This window comes from Phaenicophaeus curvirostris, chromosome Z (assembly GCF_032191515.1).
Source record: "Phaenicophaeus curvirostris isolate KB17595 chromosome Z, BPBGC_Pcur_1.0, whole genome shotgun sequence".
NCBI classification, from domain to species: Eukaryota; Metazoa; Chordata; class Aves; order Cuculiformes; family Cuculidae; genus Phaenicophaeus; species Phaenicophaeus curvirostris.
In genome coordinates, this window is record NC_091431.1 from 34,938,380 (window position 1) to 34,956,360 (window position 17,981).

Genomic DNA, 17,981 nt, shown 5'->3' on the forward strand with positions numbered 1-17,981 from the left:
CAGACTTCTCTGTCCTTTGATCATCTTTGTGGTCCTCATGTTTTTTTGTACAGCAAGGACCAAAACTGAACACAGTATTCCAGGTATGGCATAAGAAGTGCAGACTACAGTGGGATAATGACTTCTTTATCTCTGCAGATGATGTCCTTGTTTATGCAACTCAGCATCCCTTTGACTTTCTTTGCTGGAGCTGGACAGTGCTTATATTGAGCTTGTCTGCAAGGACTCCCAGGTCCCTTTCCAGAGAGTTGCTCTCCAGATGGGTGGATCCCAGTCTGTGCTGCACTTATGGACTGTGTTTTCACAGGTGCAAGACCCTGCATTTGTCCTTTCTAAACTTGATAAGATTCTTCTAAGCCCACTCTTGGAGCCTGCCGGTCTTCCTACAGGGTGGCTCTCCCTTCCACAGTGGCCACTTCCCCACTCAGTTTGGTATCATCAGCAGGCTTTATCAGTGTACATTTGATTCCATCATTCAGATAAGTTACAAGATATTAAACATTGTTGGCCCCAGTATCGATCGCTGGGAAACCTCACTTATGCTAGTTGTCAGTTTGAAAAAGAGCTGTTTACCATCACCCTCTGGGTGTCAGTTGTCAGCCAGCTCCCCACCTACTGCACAGGCTACTTGTCACATAGCATCAGTTTCTCTAGGAGCAGGCTATGGGAAACTGTAGCAAAAGCCTTGGAGAAATCCAGGTAGACAATGTTCACCGCCTGCCCCACGTCAAGCGAGCAGGTTACTTTGGTATAGAAGGTAGTCAGGTTTGTCAAACACCATTTGCCCATACTGAATTGGCTTTTCCCAATCACGTGCTTCATTTGACTTATGAGAGCCCTCAGGAGGATTCATTCCATAAATTTCCCAATGACTGAAGTAAGACTGATGGGCCTATAATTTTCTGGATCTTTCTTCGAGTCCTTCTTGTAGATGGGTTTGACATTAGCCTTCTTCCAGTCTTCTGGGATTTCACTTAAACTCCCTGACTTCTCAAAGGTTATGGAGAGCAGCCTTGCAACGACATCTGCCAGCAATCTTAACATCCTTGGGTATTGTCAGGGCCCATTGATTTTTAGGGGTCAAGCTCCTGTAATAGTTCATATTCCTTCACTGCTGGTGGGTCTGTGATTGCATCAGCCTGGACTTTTGTTCCTATGGCCTGGGGTCCAACAAGTGCTGGTAAAGACAGGTCAAGGAGGTGGTGACACCCTTTGTCTTTTCATCATTGTTGGTGACTAACCCATGTCTCTAGTATAACAGTGGGCCACTATTTTCCTTTTGATTTTGCTTGTTGTTTATGTACCTGAAGAACTCTTTCTTGTTGTTTTTGACATCTCTGGCCAGTTTCAATTCGAGGCAACCTTTTGCTCTTCTAACTGCACCCTCTGCACGCCTTGGCAATGGCTACAATGCCCTTGTACTTCTGAATGGGTATTTGTCTGCTTTGATACTCTGCAATATGCCATGATTAGTGTTCACCTCTCTTGTTAGGTTTTTGAAAAAGGAAGTTCAGGATATAATGCAAACTCTTCTAATCTTGGAAGGAAGCGTACTGATTTTACTGGAAGTTTGTTTGGAAGGAGAAGTTATAGCATCAAGTGTTTTTTTTTCTTTCTCCATGACTTTAATTTAGATGAATATCTATATAAGCATTAGGGAGAATAGTTTTGGAAGCCTTCCACATCGGCCTAAAACATTTTTTTTTTAAGTAAATGAAAACTGCTTCTAACGGAGCATAAATTACAGTTTTATTATGTGGTTATCTTCCGATAACCCAAATGATATTTTGAGGGGAAGGGAAGCAGTCCATATGATTATACTGTTGATGTTCTGTTCACAGTCTTTTGAGATATAATGGCAGAAGTCATTGAAGTACCCAAATAATTTTACTTTGCATAAAACTGTTTTTAACGTATTTCAGGAGAAATGTAAACATATTTTGAAATGGTTTATATTCCCCACTACGTATGTATCACCTCTTGTAAATGTTTTTTGCAGAGACCTAGAAATGATCCGAGAGTATACTGAAGACAGAGATAATCTGGAAAGACAAATTGAAATACTTCAGTAAGTTCTAAGTAGTTCAAGTTTTTATGAAGAAACTTTGTCCCAGCATATTCAGTGGTAATTGCTTTTATGTGTAAAAGACTGGGATGAGATTTGGGAAAAGACATATAAAAATACTGAAATGGCTGCAGTTTTCATAGAAGGTACTGTGTTAATCTTTACCATTTCCTTGTACGTTTGTGTTGCTGATCTCCTCCTATTCCCAAAAGGAATAAAAAAAAAAAGATTCAGCAGATACCACTTCTTCAAAACTTCAGTTTCAGAAGGCTGGATACATCTGGAAAGGCGTTAGTTGCCTTCCTGAATCTTATTTCTAGCTTAATGTATCTGGATCTGTTTATGCCTTCTAAAACTTTTATCCTTAATGCTTGTTATGTGGAGACTTGGAGAGTCATCCTACTCCATTTATTTTTAGGCAGAGCTCTCTACTGAACTATGCAGCTTGAAAGTATTAAATATTTATTCAGCAGACATGGCAACCTCTTGAATTTGGTAATGTGTGACTACTGTGCTACCAACTCTTTATTGTTTTTTCTTTATTTTTCTTAGCTGTACTAACTTTCATTTCTTTATGATAAGATGAGCAAGGTTTGAGTCTATCTGTGCTATTATAGAAATTATTACTGGGCTTTGCTTCTTTAGTAACTCAACTTATTTTGTGGAAAGTACTAACTGTATGCAGTAATATACAAAGAATTTTGCTTTAAAGGAGGATCACAATGCGCAGTTTTCCTATTTTTTGATTAATTTCTTTGTCATAAACATACTCTTTCTTTCAAGCAGCTGAATCACGTTTGTCCCTAAAGTCATCTCAACAGTATATAAAGGGTAGTCACTTTGTATTTCAAAAGTGGCTGTACCAGTTTACTGCCCCATAGCTGATTTTTTGTGGTCATCTATACAGGGTCTTTTTTTCCAGTCAGCTGACCACAGACCTTGCCACAGAAGCGAAAAAAGGGTTTCCTAGGCTGCTACTGGAGGCTAAACTTCACAGTGATTTTTCATGGTAATTTGTTTCAGTAATGACAACACATTTCTAGTCCCACATCATTCTTTAGTGTTTATCTAAAGAAAAAGAAAATTATATTTTGATCTATATTTTTTTCATTTTCTTTGTGATAAATTACATAATTTTTAGTGTTTTCTACTCTACTGTACATATTTAAACTGTTTCCTTGTTAGATCAGCTAATAGAAAGCTGCATGACAGCAATGATGGCTTAAGGACTGCACTTGAAAACAGCTTCAGCAAGTACAACAGATCATTGGTATGTATTTATAGTTTTGTTTTGTTGTACTAGAAGCTTTAAGAATAAACACACAGTGCAATTTTGTTTATACTTCAATAGGCACTCAGAAAACTGAGTTTTATTCAATGGAGTTACTCTGGAAATACTCTCACATACTTGAATTTTGTTGGATTTTACTTGTGTTTTGTGAAATAATGGAGTTTTGTTAAAGCACAACTACTTTCTGGGGTGCTCTGGGAAGTAGAGAATTATTTTTAATATGCTATGGCAAACTGTACCTGATGAGATGAATAAATCAATGTTTTTTCTTGCACTGAAGGGAATATTTTTGTATATGCGAGTGTCCTACCACTGCAAACATAATTTTTAAGAAAATTACTTTTTTTCATACCGCTGTCCTAACCTAATTTGAACTTGTGTTCAGGCAAGTCACTTTGAAAATGAAAAGCAGGAACTTCTGATAATAGGGGAATAAAACATTGGGCTATCACAAATGTACCATGTTCTACTGTAATGGTTGGAACTCAGCATCCTTCCAAACAAAGAAATGAAGGCTTAACAGTTACCAAAAAACATACCCACCACTGCTATTTTGCAGTATTGGGAAATCTGTTAAGCTCCAAAACTAATTATTGGGCAAGGCCTTATGTCATCAGGAAAGCAGCTAACTGTTTTAGAAGGACATGCCCACAAGAGTGAGTCCACAGAGGCAATACTGGCCAGGCAGGAGGAAAATAGGAATCACTACCTGTAGTTTCCGGCATACTGTACCAATGAATGTGAGTGCCTTTTGCTGATACAGGCTCCCAGAGATTCGCACAGGTGCAACAAAAAAGACCATTTCCTTCTGCCATGCCCTGAAACACAAACATGTGATGCAGATTACAGAGGAGACAGAGGAAACTGTTCCCAGTGAGCAAATGTATAGAGGAACAGCAGAACATATGAAATACTCTGTCACATGCGATTGCTTGTGATCTCCTTCTAGCTCACTCAAGAACCATGAGTTATCTCTACTGAAACTAGCTCAGCCAGTGTCTTCTTTTTTTCACTTCAGTAGTGAAATATTCTCTTCAAAACTTAGCATTTCAAAGTCCTCATATGTAGTCAATGGAATCATCCCCTCAGAATGTTTATAATCTTTTGTGTGTGAGTGTGACTAGCAAGTTCAGTATTAAAGTAACAGTGGAGGCTAAATTCCCAAAGATAGTGGACCTTTTGACACCTGGTCCTGTGTACAGCACGAGGTTTAATTAAAAATAAGTAGTTGAATATATATGAAAATGCATAGTTGTAATTTTGATGCTGCATACTTTTTTTCATGACAAATCTCGATGTTTACACTGTATTCATCAAACTTATTTGTTATGTATCTGTTGAAGCGGTTAGCAAACACCTCACCAGGAGGTACCCTTTCTAGAAGCAGTCCTAAATGTAATGGTGAACAGTCTCCTCTAAACCCACGTTATGACAGGTAAGCTAGCTTTCCTTTTATTAAGTTTAAGAAGGCTAGAGCATCACACTTGTCTTAGAAGAGTAAATATTGTCAAATAAGGGAGTAGTTCTGTCTGATTCAAAAGAAACATGTGACTGTAGTACATGATCCTGATTATACTGAAGTGACTTCATGAAAACTCTTCTGAGTGCACATCATGAACTTATGTAGGGTTCAGAGAGTCTTTTGTTTGGTCTTGGACTGTTTTGATTCTAGCTTGATTCTCAATCTCCCCTCTTTGTCTCCAAGAAACTATAAAAATCTACTAAGGACCTCTGTTAGCTTACTCAGTACTTGGGAAATATAACATTTTAGATAATATCTTTAGTCTTTACGACTGGTTTTCCCAGTAACAATTATTACAATGGTATGTGGGCCTGATTCTTAAAAAAATAAACATTCATATCTCACACTGATAGGCAAGAACAGTGAATGCAGTTGGATACTAACAAGATATGAGCCACAGAGAAGAGTTATTTGCCTAAATGCAAATATCAAATGGTCAGAGCAGCTTTGGCTTTGTACTTTGTGGATGCAGGTCACTGATCAGAGCTTCCTCAGATCATTGCGGATTCTGTCACTGAATTGTGTTGAAACTCAAGTGCTGCAGACCATGCTGTTTTCATACTTTTTTTTTTTTTTTTAACAGCTGGAACTGTCAGCACAAATATGTGTTATTACTGAGTTGATAGATTGTTTTGTCTTCCTTTTCTTTCACTGATACTTCAGACTCTAGAAAGATAACTCTTAGAGTTCTTAGTAGTCTGTGGTTTACATTTTGCCAGAGAGATGAATATCTGTGGTAGGGATTAAATTGGCTTCTGCTTCACACTAGTAACATCCCCATTCATTCAGTAGTATTACTCTTATTCTGCTGTTGCTATGTGAGTAGAAGTTTCATTCTTCATTCACATCAGTAGGTATACTACTTCTTTTTTTTAGCTGTATCATACATCTTGGTCTAACTTGCACATTGGTCATTGCACATATGAAATTCCAAACATTGAATTAATGTTTCAGTGAGGTTGAAAATGCACTAGTAAAGACCTTTATTTCAGGGAATAGTGTTTGTTGGAAGTAATGTTTTGCTTGCTGTGAATGGATTCCTTCTGCTGAATGAAGATAAAACCATTTCTCCTTTGTCGGACCTTCTGCAAATTTTGAGAGGCATCTATTACAGAGTTGCATATTACATTGAGTGATTTACTAAAACTCTCTAGAGGATTAGTGATGTCCTTACGTGTGAGTATTTATTAGTACCTGCCACGTGGTGCAATCCTTGCATTCCCACAATAGTGGGAAGTGCAAGCTACTGTAGAGGAAGGTTTATGTGGTAGAAATAAAACTTGCATGCTCTTGACAGGCATGGCTTAGTAGTATCAAAAGACAGAAAGATATATGAATGTCCCTAAACCTGTTCATTTTAAGTACTTTGTTTCTTGACATCAGATTATTTTTAAGATATACTAATTTGCTTTCTAACAAGCAATTCACATCAGTAGGTATACTACTTCTTTTCTTAGCTGTATCATACATCTTGGTTTTTTTCACCTTAAAATTGCAGGTCTTATGAGGAGCGGCTGAGAGAGCTGGGGTTGTTTAGCCTGGAGAAGAGGAGGCTGAGGGGAGACCTCATTGCTCTCTCCAACTACCTGAAAGGAGGTTGTAGAGAGGAGGGTGCTGGCCTCTTCTCCCAAGTGTCAGGGGACAGGACAAGGGGAAATGGCCTCAGGCTTTGCCAGGGGAGGTTCAGGCTTGACATCAGAAAAAAAAATTCATGGAAAGGGTCATTGGGCACTGGAACAGGCTGCCCAGGGAGGTGGTTGATTCACCTTCCCTGGAGGTATTTAAGGCACGGGTGGACGAGGTGCTAAGGGGCATGGTTTAGTGTTTGATAGGAATGGTTGGACTCAATGATCCGGTGGGTCTCTTCCAACCTGGTGATTCTATGATTCTATGATCTTGGCCTAACTTGCACACTGGTCATTGCACATATTAAATTCCAAACATTGAATTAATGTTTCAGTGAGGTTAAAAATGCAAACCTAGTGATTCTATGATTCTATTCTAAACTTTTTTTAAAAGATTGATTCCTTTAAGACTCGGTCTATTAATCTTCTCTTCATTTACATACATAGAAACCAAATTATTTTTTTCTGTAAGCCATGCATCCATTACTGCATCCATTTAAGTATTTTTATATGTTACTGCATCCAGAATGAGGAAAAAGAAAAACACCAAAAAAGCCTTTGAAGGGAGGGTGAGGGGAAAGGTGAGGGGAAAGGACGTGTAATACCTTAAGTTTTGCATAGCCTAACAAACTGTAAGAAAACATATTTCATTGACTTCTTCCACCATTACTGATCTCCTAAACTGTTTTCTCCTTTTCTGTTTATATAGCTGTGACTTATTGGCCTGAGTGCCCCTCTGAACAAATGCATTCATTTAAATTGCATACAGTATTTCAAGGTCATTTTATATGTCTCAAAATAGGCCCAAATTAGCTAAACCATCAGTTGTAATTTTCCGTCTTTGCTGTCTTCATAGTACATAATTTTATGCATACTTTTTAGACAATTATTTTTTCTGCAGATGAATAAATAGGTATTGTTACTGAGACTGGGGAAGTCATCAGGAATAACATAGATTATCTAATTTAATCTAAGATTATCTAATTTAATCCTAAGACATATGATTGAAAAAGAAATTATTTAGAAAGGCAAATTAGGTATTGACATGTGTCTTAAGGTGGATAGTTAGTATTTTTGAATATTGACTGTTCCAGAATGGCTTGGATTTTGTTGGGAAAACCAATTGTAGAATAATTTTCTCTCACCCTCTCCCCCCCACAATATTTTCTGATTAGATCATCTCATTCGTCTTGTGTGGATGAAGATTATGATTCTCTAGCCCTTTGTGATCCTATGCAAAGGATAAACTGTGAAGTTGACAGCTTACCTGAGAGCTGTTTTGACAGTGGTTTGTCTACCCTGAGAGATTCCAATGAGTACGATTCAGAAGTGGAATTCAGGCATCAAAGGATTTTTCAGAGGTCACAGTGTATGCAAGATAGCTTTGGTGGTGATGCTTCTGATACAGATGTAAGTGTCGGACTTACTACTTCTCTGAGCAAGACCTTTGGCTAGAGACAAAGAAGAATGCATTAATAGTTATTCCTCTTTAAAAAAAAATGTTTGTTTTGATGTTTTGATAGATTTTTGAGGTAATAATTTTTCAAGTACATGGGGTTTTTGAAGGCTGTTAAATAGCATGCAGACAGGAGTCCATTTTCTAAAGATTAAAAAGCAGATACTATAGAAATAAAGTAGGTTTCTGTTCACTTTCTCTTAATATGATGTGGCAGTGAATGTAATAATCATGTATGTGAGAAAAAGAGTGCTGTTATTGTGTACGTTGACTAACAGTAAGTCTCAGAATTTACAAATGTAGGAAGAAGTTATTGTGTTCATTTTCTTGTTAGTAACATAGAGAGAATTACTGATGACTACATAGCAAGACTAGTATCAAGCATAGCAGAACATGGATTTTTCATATCAGACCCCTTAATGTGCATTTCATAGAAACATGTAGTCTCAGCTATTGAAAATGCTGTGAATAGTGCTGATTACAGCTGTGTTGTATTTAGTATGTGTTGAATAGTAATATCATAAAGGGTAACGTTTTGTTGGGAAATACTTGATTTTTGTAAAATAAGCTTTGAAATTAACTATTTGTTTACTGTGCTTATTTCTTAAGCTGAAGTTTTCTATATGGAAATTTATTTGTTCTGTCTGGAAACCGTACTGAAAGCGTTTTTGCAAAATAGGAGACAACATTTAAGGACTGAGCATAGGCTACAGGAAACAGCAAGCGTGAATAAAAACAAAATAACCACAGTTATTTTGCACAGTTAGGATTGCACAACTCTATTTGGTCCTCTATCTCAGTGTAACTGAAACTATTAAAACACACTAGCTTATACTTTCAGGTTCCAGAGATCAGGGATGAAGAAGCATACAGTCCTGATAACAGCAGCACAGTATTAGACTGGAAGCCCTCACGACCAATAAGTCGAAGCAGCTCAATTGCTTCAACAAGGAAATACATATCTGCTCTTACTCCTAAGGTAAACAGTTCTGCAGAAAAAAAAAAAGAAGTGTTCAATATAGAGAATATTTTCTACATGAGTTGAAATAGAAGGATTTTTTTTTTTTTTCAGTCAGATGCTAGTGAATGCACACCAAAATACCCCAATTCAGAGAAGGCTTACAAGATTGTTCTTGCTGGAGATGCAGCAGTGGGAAAATCTAGTTTCCTTACCAGGCTTTGCAAGAATGAGTTTCGAGGCAACACCAGTGCAACCCTAGGTATAGTTATTGTTCTTAAAATACTGAGGTGAATTTCATTGCTGTTCTGCGGAAGTGGGTGAAAAACTTACAGTCTTTGACTACCTGAATATGCACATGCAGTTTCTCAGGCTATGAAATCTAATTGAGTACTAAAGCTTAGAGGTATCTAACTGCTATTTAGAGTGGATAATACTGCTGTAATTGCATTTGTCAGTGCTCTCTTGTCTATTCAGCTCTTTTCTCCTTCTTTAGTATTTAATACTTTTCTCTGATATCTTTCATACTGTTTTATGTCTCTGTTTCTTCAAAGTGTTATTGAAACCTTGCTTTAAATGCAGCTGGAGGGATTTCTGACTGGTTTGTTGTGTATAGTATTACCACTGTCAGCTAACAAACTTGTCATACTGATTCCAAAGACTGATATTTTTGTCTTCCGATCAAATTGTAGTTATATATTTGTTTCATTTGCTCTAAGTCAGGGTTTTTGATCTAATTAATCTTTTTCTGCCTTGGCATTTGAAATAAGGTCTGTTTTATAAAACATTTTCTCTTCCATAGAAATGTTTAGCAAAATAAAGCAGGGAGGGATCTCCTTTTTTGGTGGTCACAATGCCACATTTGTATCAGTGCCTCTGGGAATGTGTGTGGGTACAATAATGCTTTAAATGCTTTTCTAAAAACAAATCAAGTATGTTCTGGGGTTCATTACAGTTCAGGGCTTTGTGAATGACTGAAATGTCATAATCTGTTAAAAGAGATGAATTTTGAAATAACTTCATATGGCACATAATATTTAATTCTCTGTGGTTTTTTTTAAGGTTATTGATGTTTTTGATTAGACTATACACATTACTGTTTCCAGGTGTGGATTTTCAAATGAAAAGATTAATTGTTGATGGAGAACCTACAGTGCTACAACTATGGGACACAGCTGGGCAGGAGAGGTTAGTAGTTCTCTGCACTTATGCAATTTCAGTTGTTTTGTTTCTAAAAGGCATTTGTCTTTTTTCATCTATGTGAAAAAAATCCCACTAAATATTATATACCCTATAGTAACTAACTGAATTTACCCATTATAATCAGATCAGCTTTTGCTCTGCTTACACTCTGAGACAGGTGGAATGTTTATTTGATAGCTTTGATGACACCTGAGGTAATGTTTTCTCTCTGCAAAGAGAGATAGTTGGGATTCACCACAGCATTAGTTAATGAAATCCATATGTCCTCTTGCAGTACACAAAGATACAGTACAGATGTGTGTTGTTTTTTCAATTTTTAGTCTTTGGTTTTCTTTGTCCTTATAAACCTATATTTTTGAGCAGGCTTCATCTTAGAGATTCCCTTCCTTTCACCTTCCTCACCTTTTCTTAAAATTCCTGATCCTGATTTTATCTAGTGTATGGAAACTTATTCCCAAAGATTTTAAAAAGACTTATGGCAAAATTGCACAAATTACTGAATGTATATCTAATGTTCTTCAAATTACTGGGTAGAGTGTCTCAAAACTTTATGATATCCTCACCTGAGATCCATTATTTTTTACTGACAGAAGATTATTAAGAGATTAAGCTCATACTTTGAAAGTCAGTGTAATCTGTTCATTGATTTGGATTTGTATTGGGCTGTATGTGTTTGCTTTCGCCTGAGTGATTGTGAAGTAGGTATTCAGAGGCCAAGTTGTTAAAAATAAATTTGTGAAGAATATTTTATTATATAATGTAATACATAGCTGCTGTGCTTGGTTGTTAAGTAGATTGAGTTAAGTTAACAGCAAAGATGACTTGAACTGATGAATTAATTCCTGCAATAGGTTTATTGGTTTAATATCTTTTTCAAGTGTAGCAGAGTAACCCACTCAATTTATGAAGTTATATGTAAGTGAAAAAGCCTTTTCACCTGATAAAAAGTCCAGTACAAAGGAGATTATTTCATAGAATCATAGAATCATCAGGTTGGAAAAGACCTACTGGATCATTGAGTCCAACCATTCCTATCAAATACTAAAACATGCCCCTCAACGCCTCATCCACTTGTCCCTTAAACACCTCCAGGGAAAGTGACTCAACCACCTCCCTGGGCAGCCTGTTCCAGTGCCCAATGACCCTTTCTGTGAAGAAATTTTTCCTAATGTCCAGCCTAAATCTCCCCTGGCGGAGCTTGAGGGCTTTGAAGTACCTCAGCCTTTTCCTCATCCCCTGTCCCTGTTGTTCCTTTTGCATCCAATAGGGGCTGTATATTCTCCCTTGTCCTCCTTTTATGGTTAATATGTTTATGGAAAGATTTTTTATTACCTTTCACAGACTTTGCCAATCTGATTTCTAGTTGGGTCTTAGCCCTCCTGATTTTTTCCCTGCAGGATCTCACTTCCCTGTGATAGATAGACTGGTTTAATACAAAGAAATGTTAATTGCTTTTTAGGACAGAATCCTGTGGGTCCTTATGGGGTGTTTGTAGACCTGCATGAGCAGTATTTGAGAAATAGTTATGAAAGAAGCTATGAGAAAATTCATCTTGTGTTGTGGATATAATCTTACTAACAAATGCAATAAAATTATGCCGTGTTCTTAATGATGTTAAATTGATCATGTGGCCTTATGTAAATCTTTTTTTTTCCTGAAAGATTCCGAAGTATTGCTAAATCATATTTCAGAAGAGCAGATGGTGTCCTACTGTTATATGATGTAACGTGTGAAAAAAGCTTTCTTAATGTGCGGGAATGGGTGGATATGATTGAGGTAAGATGCTGAAGTATTTACAACCCTCTCTCTCGCTATGTTGCTAACATTATTATCTATAAAATCTGAATATCTGCATATTGGAAGTTAACCAGGCTGCAGCTTTTCATAGAAGTAAAAGCTACATAGAAATCATAAATACATCCTGACCTGTTCAATTGCTGGTAAAACTGTTGCATCTTTTTTTACAGAAGGGTAATCACACTCTTCTCATTCACTTCCTTTTGAAATGAACACTAGTGACCGTTTTGCATACCCTCTTGTGGATGGCTTGAGTATTCCTTGGAGTCTTTGCATTTTAAAATAATATGTGAGATTCTGTAAATTATCTCTAGTTCAAGTGAAATTTTCAGTATTTCTTTCCACAATTACATCTTGTTTGTTTATTTGAATACAAATTTGCCTTTATCGAAGAGTTTATCTTATCTACCAGAGTGGGTTAACAGGAGGGAAAGTGATAAGCCAATTCTCTAATTCACCTTCTGAAGACTATTTCTTTTTATCATGGTGAAGAAGTTGGTCACTTTTCCCATGGTAATTTTGTCATGTAGCATTTAGATTACCTTAACACATGACATTCTTTCTTGGGAAATGGGACTATGGCAAAGGAAGAACATCTTTACAGGCTGATGTTTAAGACGGTCACTTAAAATATCAGCTAGCTCATGAAGAGTTCTCAGGATGACTTCATAATTTGTCAGTTTTTATGATAGTGTCCAAAACTGTTTTGTGGGAAGGAAATCAGCATGATGCAATGATACTAGTTACTTCTTTGCATTCTGCATATTCTGGCAAAAACGAAATAAAATCCTCTTTACAGGATGCAACTCATGACAATATTCCTATTATGATGGTGGGAAACAAAGCAGATCTCCGTCAAGGTGTTACAGAACAAGGACAAAAATGCGTACCTGTAAACTATGGAGAAAAGCTGGCTATGGTAAGGTCCAGGTCTTCCTCTTCATTTTAAAATGATCTTAAGAACTTTAGTCTGAAACAAGTAAACAAAACTAATTTTCCTGTAATTTGTACAGACTTAGTAATGAGGATTCATGGATACTTTTTATGAAAAAATATCCTATTTTGGTGATGTTTGTGGGCTTAATCACATTTCAGGTGTCCCCTGAGACGAACTTCATTATTGGCTGGGATGGTTTTCTCAGTCTTCATGATGAAAAAGTGGATAGGCAAGAAGACTGAGTTTTTCTGCTGCCAAAGAGAAATGGCCAGCACAAACGTGAAACACAGTAGTGAGCATATGAGGCATTTCACCTGTCTTGTGTCTGCCCTCCTTTTGAGCAGAATATTTTCATCTCCAAGGGACTATTTTATATTCCTGCCATGTCAGGAAATAAAAAGGCAACTCTGCTATAGAGTGCAGACAGGGTTTTTGGCATGTATTTATATGGAGAATAAGGAATGCATATGTCACATAATTTGCAGAAAAGAATGTGGAATCTTTAGAAGCTTGTTGCTGTAGGTTAAGAGTAGCTGACAACTTGGATTCAGTAACCTGTGCTAGCAACAGTCTTGTAGGCAAGAAGTTTCAGTTCAGAAATTAAGCTTGCAATGTGTATTTTATTAAGTTTATTATTCAGAATATCCCGAATATAAAAATGGTACAATTAAAAAGAAATTACTGGATTTTTTTTTGCACCACAAGAAGGATGTTGAGGCTCTGGAGTGAGTCCAGAGAAGAGCAACAAAGCTGGTGAAGGGGCTGGAGAACAGGCCTTGTGAGGAATGGCTGAGAGAGCTGGAGTTGTTTAACCTGGAGAAGAGGAGCCTGAGGGGAGACCTCATTGCTCTCTACAACTACCTGAAAGGAGGTTGTGGAGAGGAGGGAGCTGGCCTCTTCTCCCAAGTGACAGGGGAGAGGATGAGAGGAAATGGCCTCAAGCTCCACTGGGGAGGTTTAGGCTGGACATTAGGAAAAAATTGTTCACAGAAAGGGTCACTGGGCACTGGAACAGGCTGCCCAGGGAGGTGGTTGATTCACCTTCCCTGGAGGTGTTTAAGGCACGGGTGGACCAGGTGCTAAGGGGCATGGTTTAGTGTTTGATAGGAATGGTTGGACTCGATGATCCAGTGGGTCTCTTCCAAGCTGGTTATTCTATGATTCTATGAATGTATTGAAGAAGAAGAAATCCTGTTCATTTAAGTGTGTGTCATATTTCTTTGTGTTATTGAGGAAACCATTTGAGTATACCTGGGAACCATTTCAGATTAGATGACTTAACATTTTATTTTTACTCATAGACTTACAATGCGCTATTCTGTGAAACAAGTGCTAGAGATGGATCTAATATTGTAGAAGCAGTTCTTCATCTTGCTCGGTAAGTAGCTGTGTTTCTGGTTTTGAATGAACACATTGGAGTATATTTCGTGAAAACGACATTACATATGAATAAACCTACAAAGACACACATGTACATTTAAAATTATACCAGTATCAAATTCAACAAACAAAATTTTAAGAAGAATAACATGTTAAATCTTTACAGACAAATGCAAGACAGGATTTATTCTAAGTTTAATCAAGTAACATTTTTACTTGTGAATGTTACAAAGCTGTCTCAATAATTAATATTTAAATTAAAGCACAGTTAGGAAGCTCACAATTTTAAAGCCTGTTTAGTGAATCAGTCACACTGTTTAATGGAACATGGATTTACTTTGTTAATTCTTTATAAAATTAATTTCAAATGTATATATTCTATGTATAATTGATTCTGAGTTCTTTCACATATACTAATATATGTTCAATATTATTACTGATCCTTCTAATCCCTTATATTTTCTTTGGTGTTTCTCTCTCCAAAAGAGATGAGCCAAACATTACACTTCTGCTACCTTTCCAAACCATTCTTAGTTACAGTGTAATTAGGAAGGGCTGGTGGTATGTAATGAATCCTCAGCCTCTGATTTTTCAGTTTAATACACAGAATTCAAGGCTAGAATTACAAAACATATTCATATGATTTTTGCAGCAACCTAATGCAATAATCAAACATTTAAAGATTTGGTCAGTATTTGATCATTTTTAAAGCAGTACTGATTAACAGGACTTGCATACAAAATATTGGCTTTCTAGCATGGAACGTTGTGTCTTCACTTGGAACTTTAAAAAGCACCTGTATTTCTAGGAAAATGCATCGGCTGGATACATAGCTAGAACACAGGGATTTATTTATCTGTTAGTGTCAACGTAAAGTTAGTTGCCAGATGTTTAAATGCCAAGAACCTGTCTGTGAGTGCAGCAGTGGATTATGAAATTAGAGAACATGCACAGCTATGTAAATTAATCACAACTGGAAGATTCTGTCTAATATTTAAACATGATAACTTTGTTTAACAGTTTCAAGGATTAAAATTTTTTTGACAGTTGGAGCCTCTCTTTTCAGAGTCTCAAAGGAAAATGAAAATTGATATTTTTCTTCACAAGGTTCATTGACCCTCAAATGGTGTAGCTGTTGACCAGAACCATATTCTGGAGTGGTTGGTTTCAATTTTTTTACTTGAATCTTAGTAATTTTTTGAAAGAAGCATTTAATTTCAAAATAAAAATGTCTAAATGAACATTTTGTTAGAGCAGATAGTCTTACAGACTTACCGGTTTCCACTTTGTAGCGTTCCTTTTTGCCACCGCTATATTGAATAATACAGCATTTTGAGAGGAACTTAATGAATTTCTTCTGCTAATATAAAGAGGGCTGAAATTAGTTTTTAGACTTATATATATATTTATCTCTACATTTATAAGCAAGAAATTTTAGAGCTGGCTTTTGCTATTCTGAGGGGCCCATAGTAAGAATACAGATCAATTATCATTCATACATACACAACTTTTAAGGCTGCATTTATAATAAAGAATGCAGCAATACGAACTTTTCCTCTGAAATAATATTATACTTGAAATTGTAGTTAGTTTTATGTTTTCAGCTATGGATGTATTCTGTTTCTGTGGTGGTATACTGAAGAAAACTAATTAAAGAAAAATTATCAAAAGAAAAGGAAAGGGAAAACAGAACACTGGAGTTACTACGTATAGGAGATTATTTCTATCACTAATTATGATTTCTGTAGAAATATTGATATGATTCCCGAAGTAGAGACATGTTGATTCTGTGCACGTAAAGCCATTGTTTGTATTAACCACACACAGGTGATGGTGAGCTATGTAAGATTTACTGGGAGAAACAGTAAACATGAATAGAAATGTTTTAATGGAGGGCATTGTTTTGTTTCTTTGGTTGCCTTTTTTTACAGTGAAGTGCGAAAACGAAGTGATAATCAAGATGATACGAGGTCAGTCACTAGCTTGGCTGGGACAACTGTCAAAAAATTGGCACTCACGAAAAACTGTTGCAATGTTTAAGTGACAGATACTTTTCCTGACCGAAATAACTTTAACATATTTTTTAAAAAAATGAAGGATTTCAATAATGTATTCTTGGGGATATATACATTTGCATATTGAGGAATTGCACATCATGTTAAAAATCCAGACTGTACTTTCTGCTCATTCGTATTTAGGCAGTTGCTTTGCCTCTTAGGCTCTGTTTTCACTTTTCTTAAGTAGTATAAGTCAGTGGAATTAGATCAGAATCAATATTACAATTGCCAGTGCTTACAGTATTGTCATATATTTTATCTTTACCTATTTGTTTCTTTATGGGCTCAATTTTTCTTAGATATAGAAAACATTAATATCATATCATACAGGAAAAGAAAAAAATATGGCTTCAATTAATTTAATCTCTATTTGCTTACATCTGCTTATGTAGTTTTTTGAAGGCCTAAAGTTATATGTTGATGAAACACTTCCCAAGAAAACCCCAAACCATTGAAAATTTGCCTAGATCCAGGTAATCCCTAAGTTCAGGGCATGAAGCTGAACGGTTTGTTGGGAGAAGACAGTAGCAGGTGCATGGAGTTCTATTGCAATTTTGCAAAAGTTGGTGAGTTAGAATTTGTTTAATTTGGGGAGTTGAGGTTTCATTCTGAACTGAGAAGTAGACATTACATCTGATCCTACAGAGCTCAGAAGTGAAAGGACCATTACAGCTCAAAATTCCAGAGAGACTATAATACCTGTGATATGTAGGGTTTCAGAGGTTAATTGATGATCCAATACCTGCCTGCTTGTTTAGACTAGGTCATTGATAGTATTGCAGATAGATAGGGGTTGCAAATTTTCCCTTGTCTTTCAAATGTCTTCCACTCAGACACTAATTGGATTGTAATAGTACAGACAAGTCTGTTTTAATGGATATTCGTTATGCATTTTTGAAGTTTTAAACCTGCAAGTGAAAGAACTACTGCATGTGCACAAGCATCTGTATAAACTATTCATTAAAAGAAGTTCCTGAAGTGAACAGTAACCACTTACCTTAATAAGGAATTCCTGATTATAGGAAAATGATGAGAAACTCACCAGTCAGTGGTAGCTTTAGGTGTCAGCATCTCTGAAAACTGAGATATTGCTGCTTGTAATGCCCTATAATGTAGCAAAAAATGCAGGTATTTCTACAGTGAACAGTCATGATCCAATTCTTCTCAGCTTTCACTAATTTTGATGGGAATTTGATAGGGCCCATTCAGAACCAGCAAACAGTTTCAGTTCTTTTTTTTATATATATTGGACATCTATATATATAGAACATCTTCAGATTGAAACTAGCTCAGCAGATCAACCTTAAATAGTCGTAGGGACTGTTTGGACATCCTTATGACTTACTGCTGCTACTGGATTTTATCAGCACTATATTTGAACACTGTACTGTGTTATCAATTTTATAGAATGTGGATTTCTCAGAAACAGAATGGTTCATATGTTTTTTTTTTAAATAATGCAGTTTTAATGTAGGAGGAGCAATGCTTTTAGGTGTCCTTTCAAACCTTTAGATCAGAGCAGCTAATTCTTGAGTGACTATCTGAAAACTTGTTCTTATTAAGAAAGAAATCTAATGCCAGAAGGAATAGGACTTTTTATTTTGCCATATTGTACTTCAACCTTAGAAGAGAAAACATGGTTGGTGTCCTTTTTGATATACTAGGGGTACCTTCACACACTAATATAGTC

General features: G+C 36.4%; 1 protein-coding gene across 2 annotated transcripts in view; it reads left to right on the top strand.

The window, feature by feature from the left end:
• The window catches only part of RASEF (RAS and EF-hand domain containing), a 39,571-nt gene extending 22,036 nt beyond the window's left edge, over positions 1-17,535 (top strand). Inside the window, exons 7-17 of one of the 2 annotated variants that reach the window (XM_069880821.1) lie at positions 2,000-2,068; positions 3,251-3,335; positions 4,700-4,791; positions 7,679-7,913; positions 8,801-8,938; positions 9,032-9,179; positions 10,024-10,105; positions 11,782-11,896; positions 12,717-12,836; positions 14,156-14,232; positions 16,166-17,533. In XM_069880821.1, coding sequence (XP_069736922.1) covers positions 2,000-2,068; positions 3,251-3,335; positions 4,700-4,791; positions 7,679-7,913; positions 8,801-8,938; positions 9,032-9,179; positions 10,024-10,105; positions 11,782-11,896; positions 12,717-12,836; positions 14,156-14,232; positions 16,166-16,274 — 1,270 coding nt within the window. In that variant the 3' untranslated portion in view covers positions 16,275-17,533. Of the gene's footprint in view, positions 1-1,999; positions 2,069-3,250; positions 3,336-4,699; positions 4,792-7,678; positions 7,914-8,800; positions 8,939-9,031; positions 9,180-10,023; positions 10,106-11,781; positions 11,897-12,716; positions 12,837-14,155; positions 14,233-16,165 lie in introns of both variants that reach the window. The other variant, XM_069880822.1, reaches the window with a different exon arrangement.
• Positions 17,536-17,981: the final 446 nt, after the last annotated feature.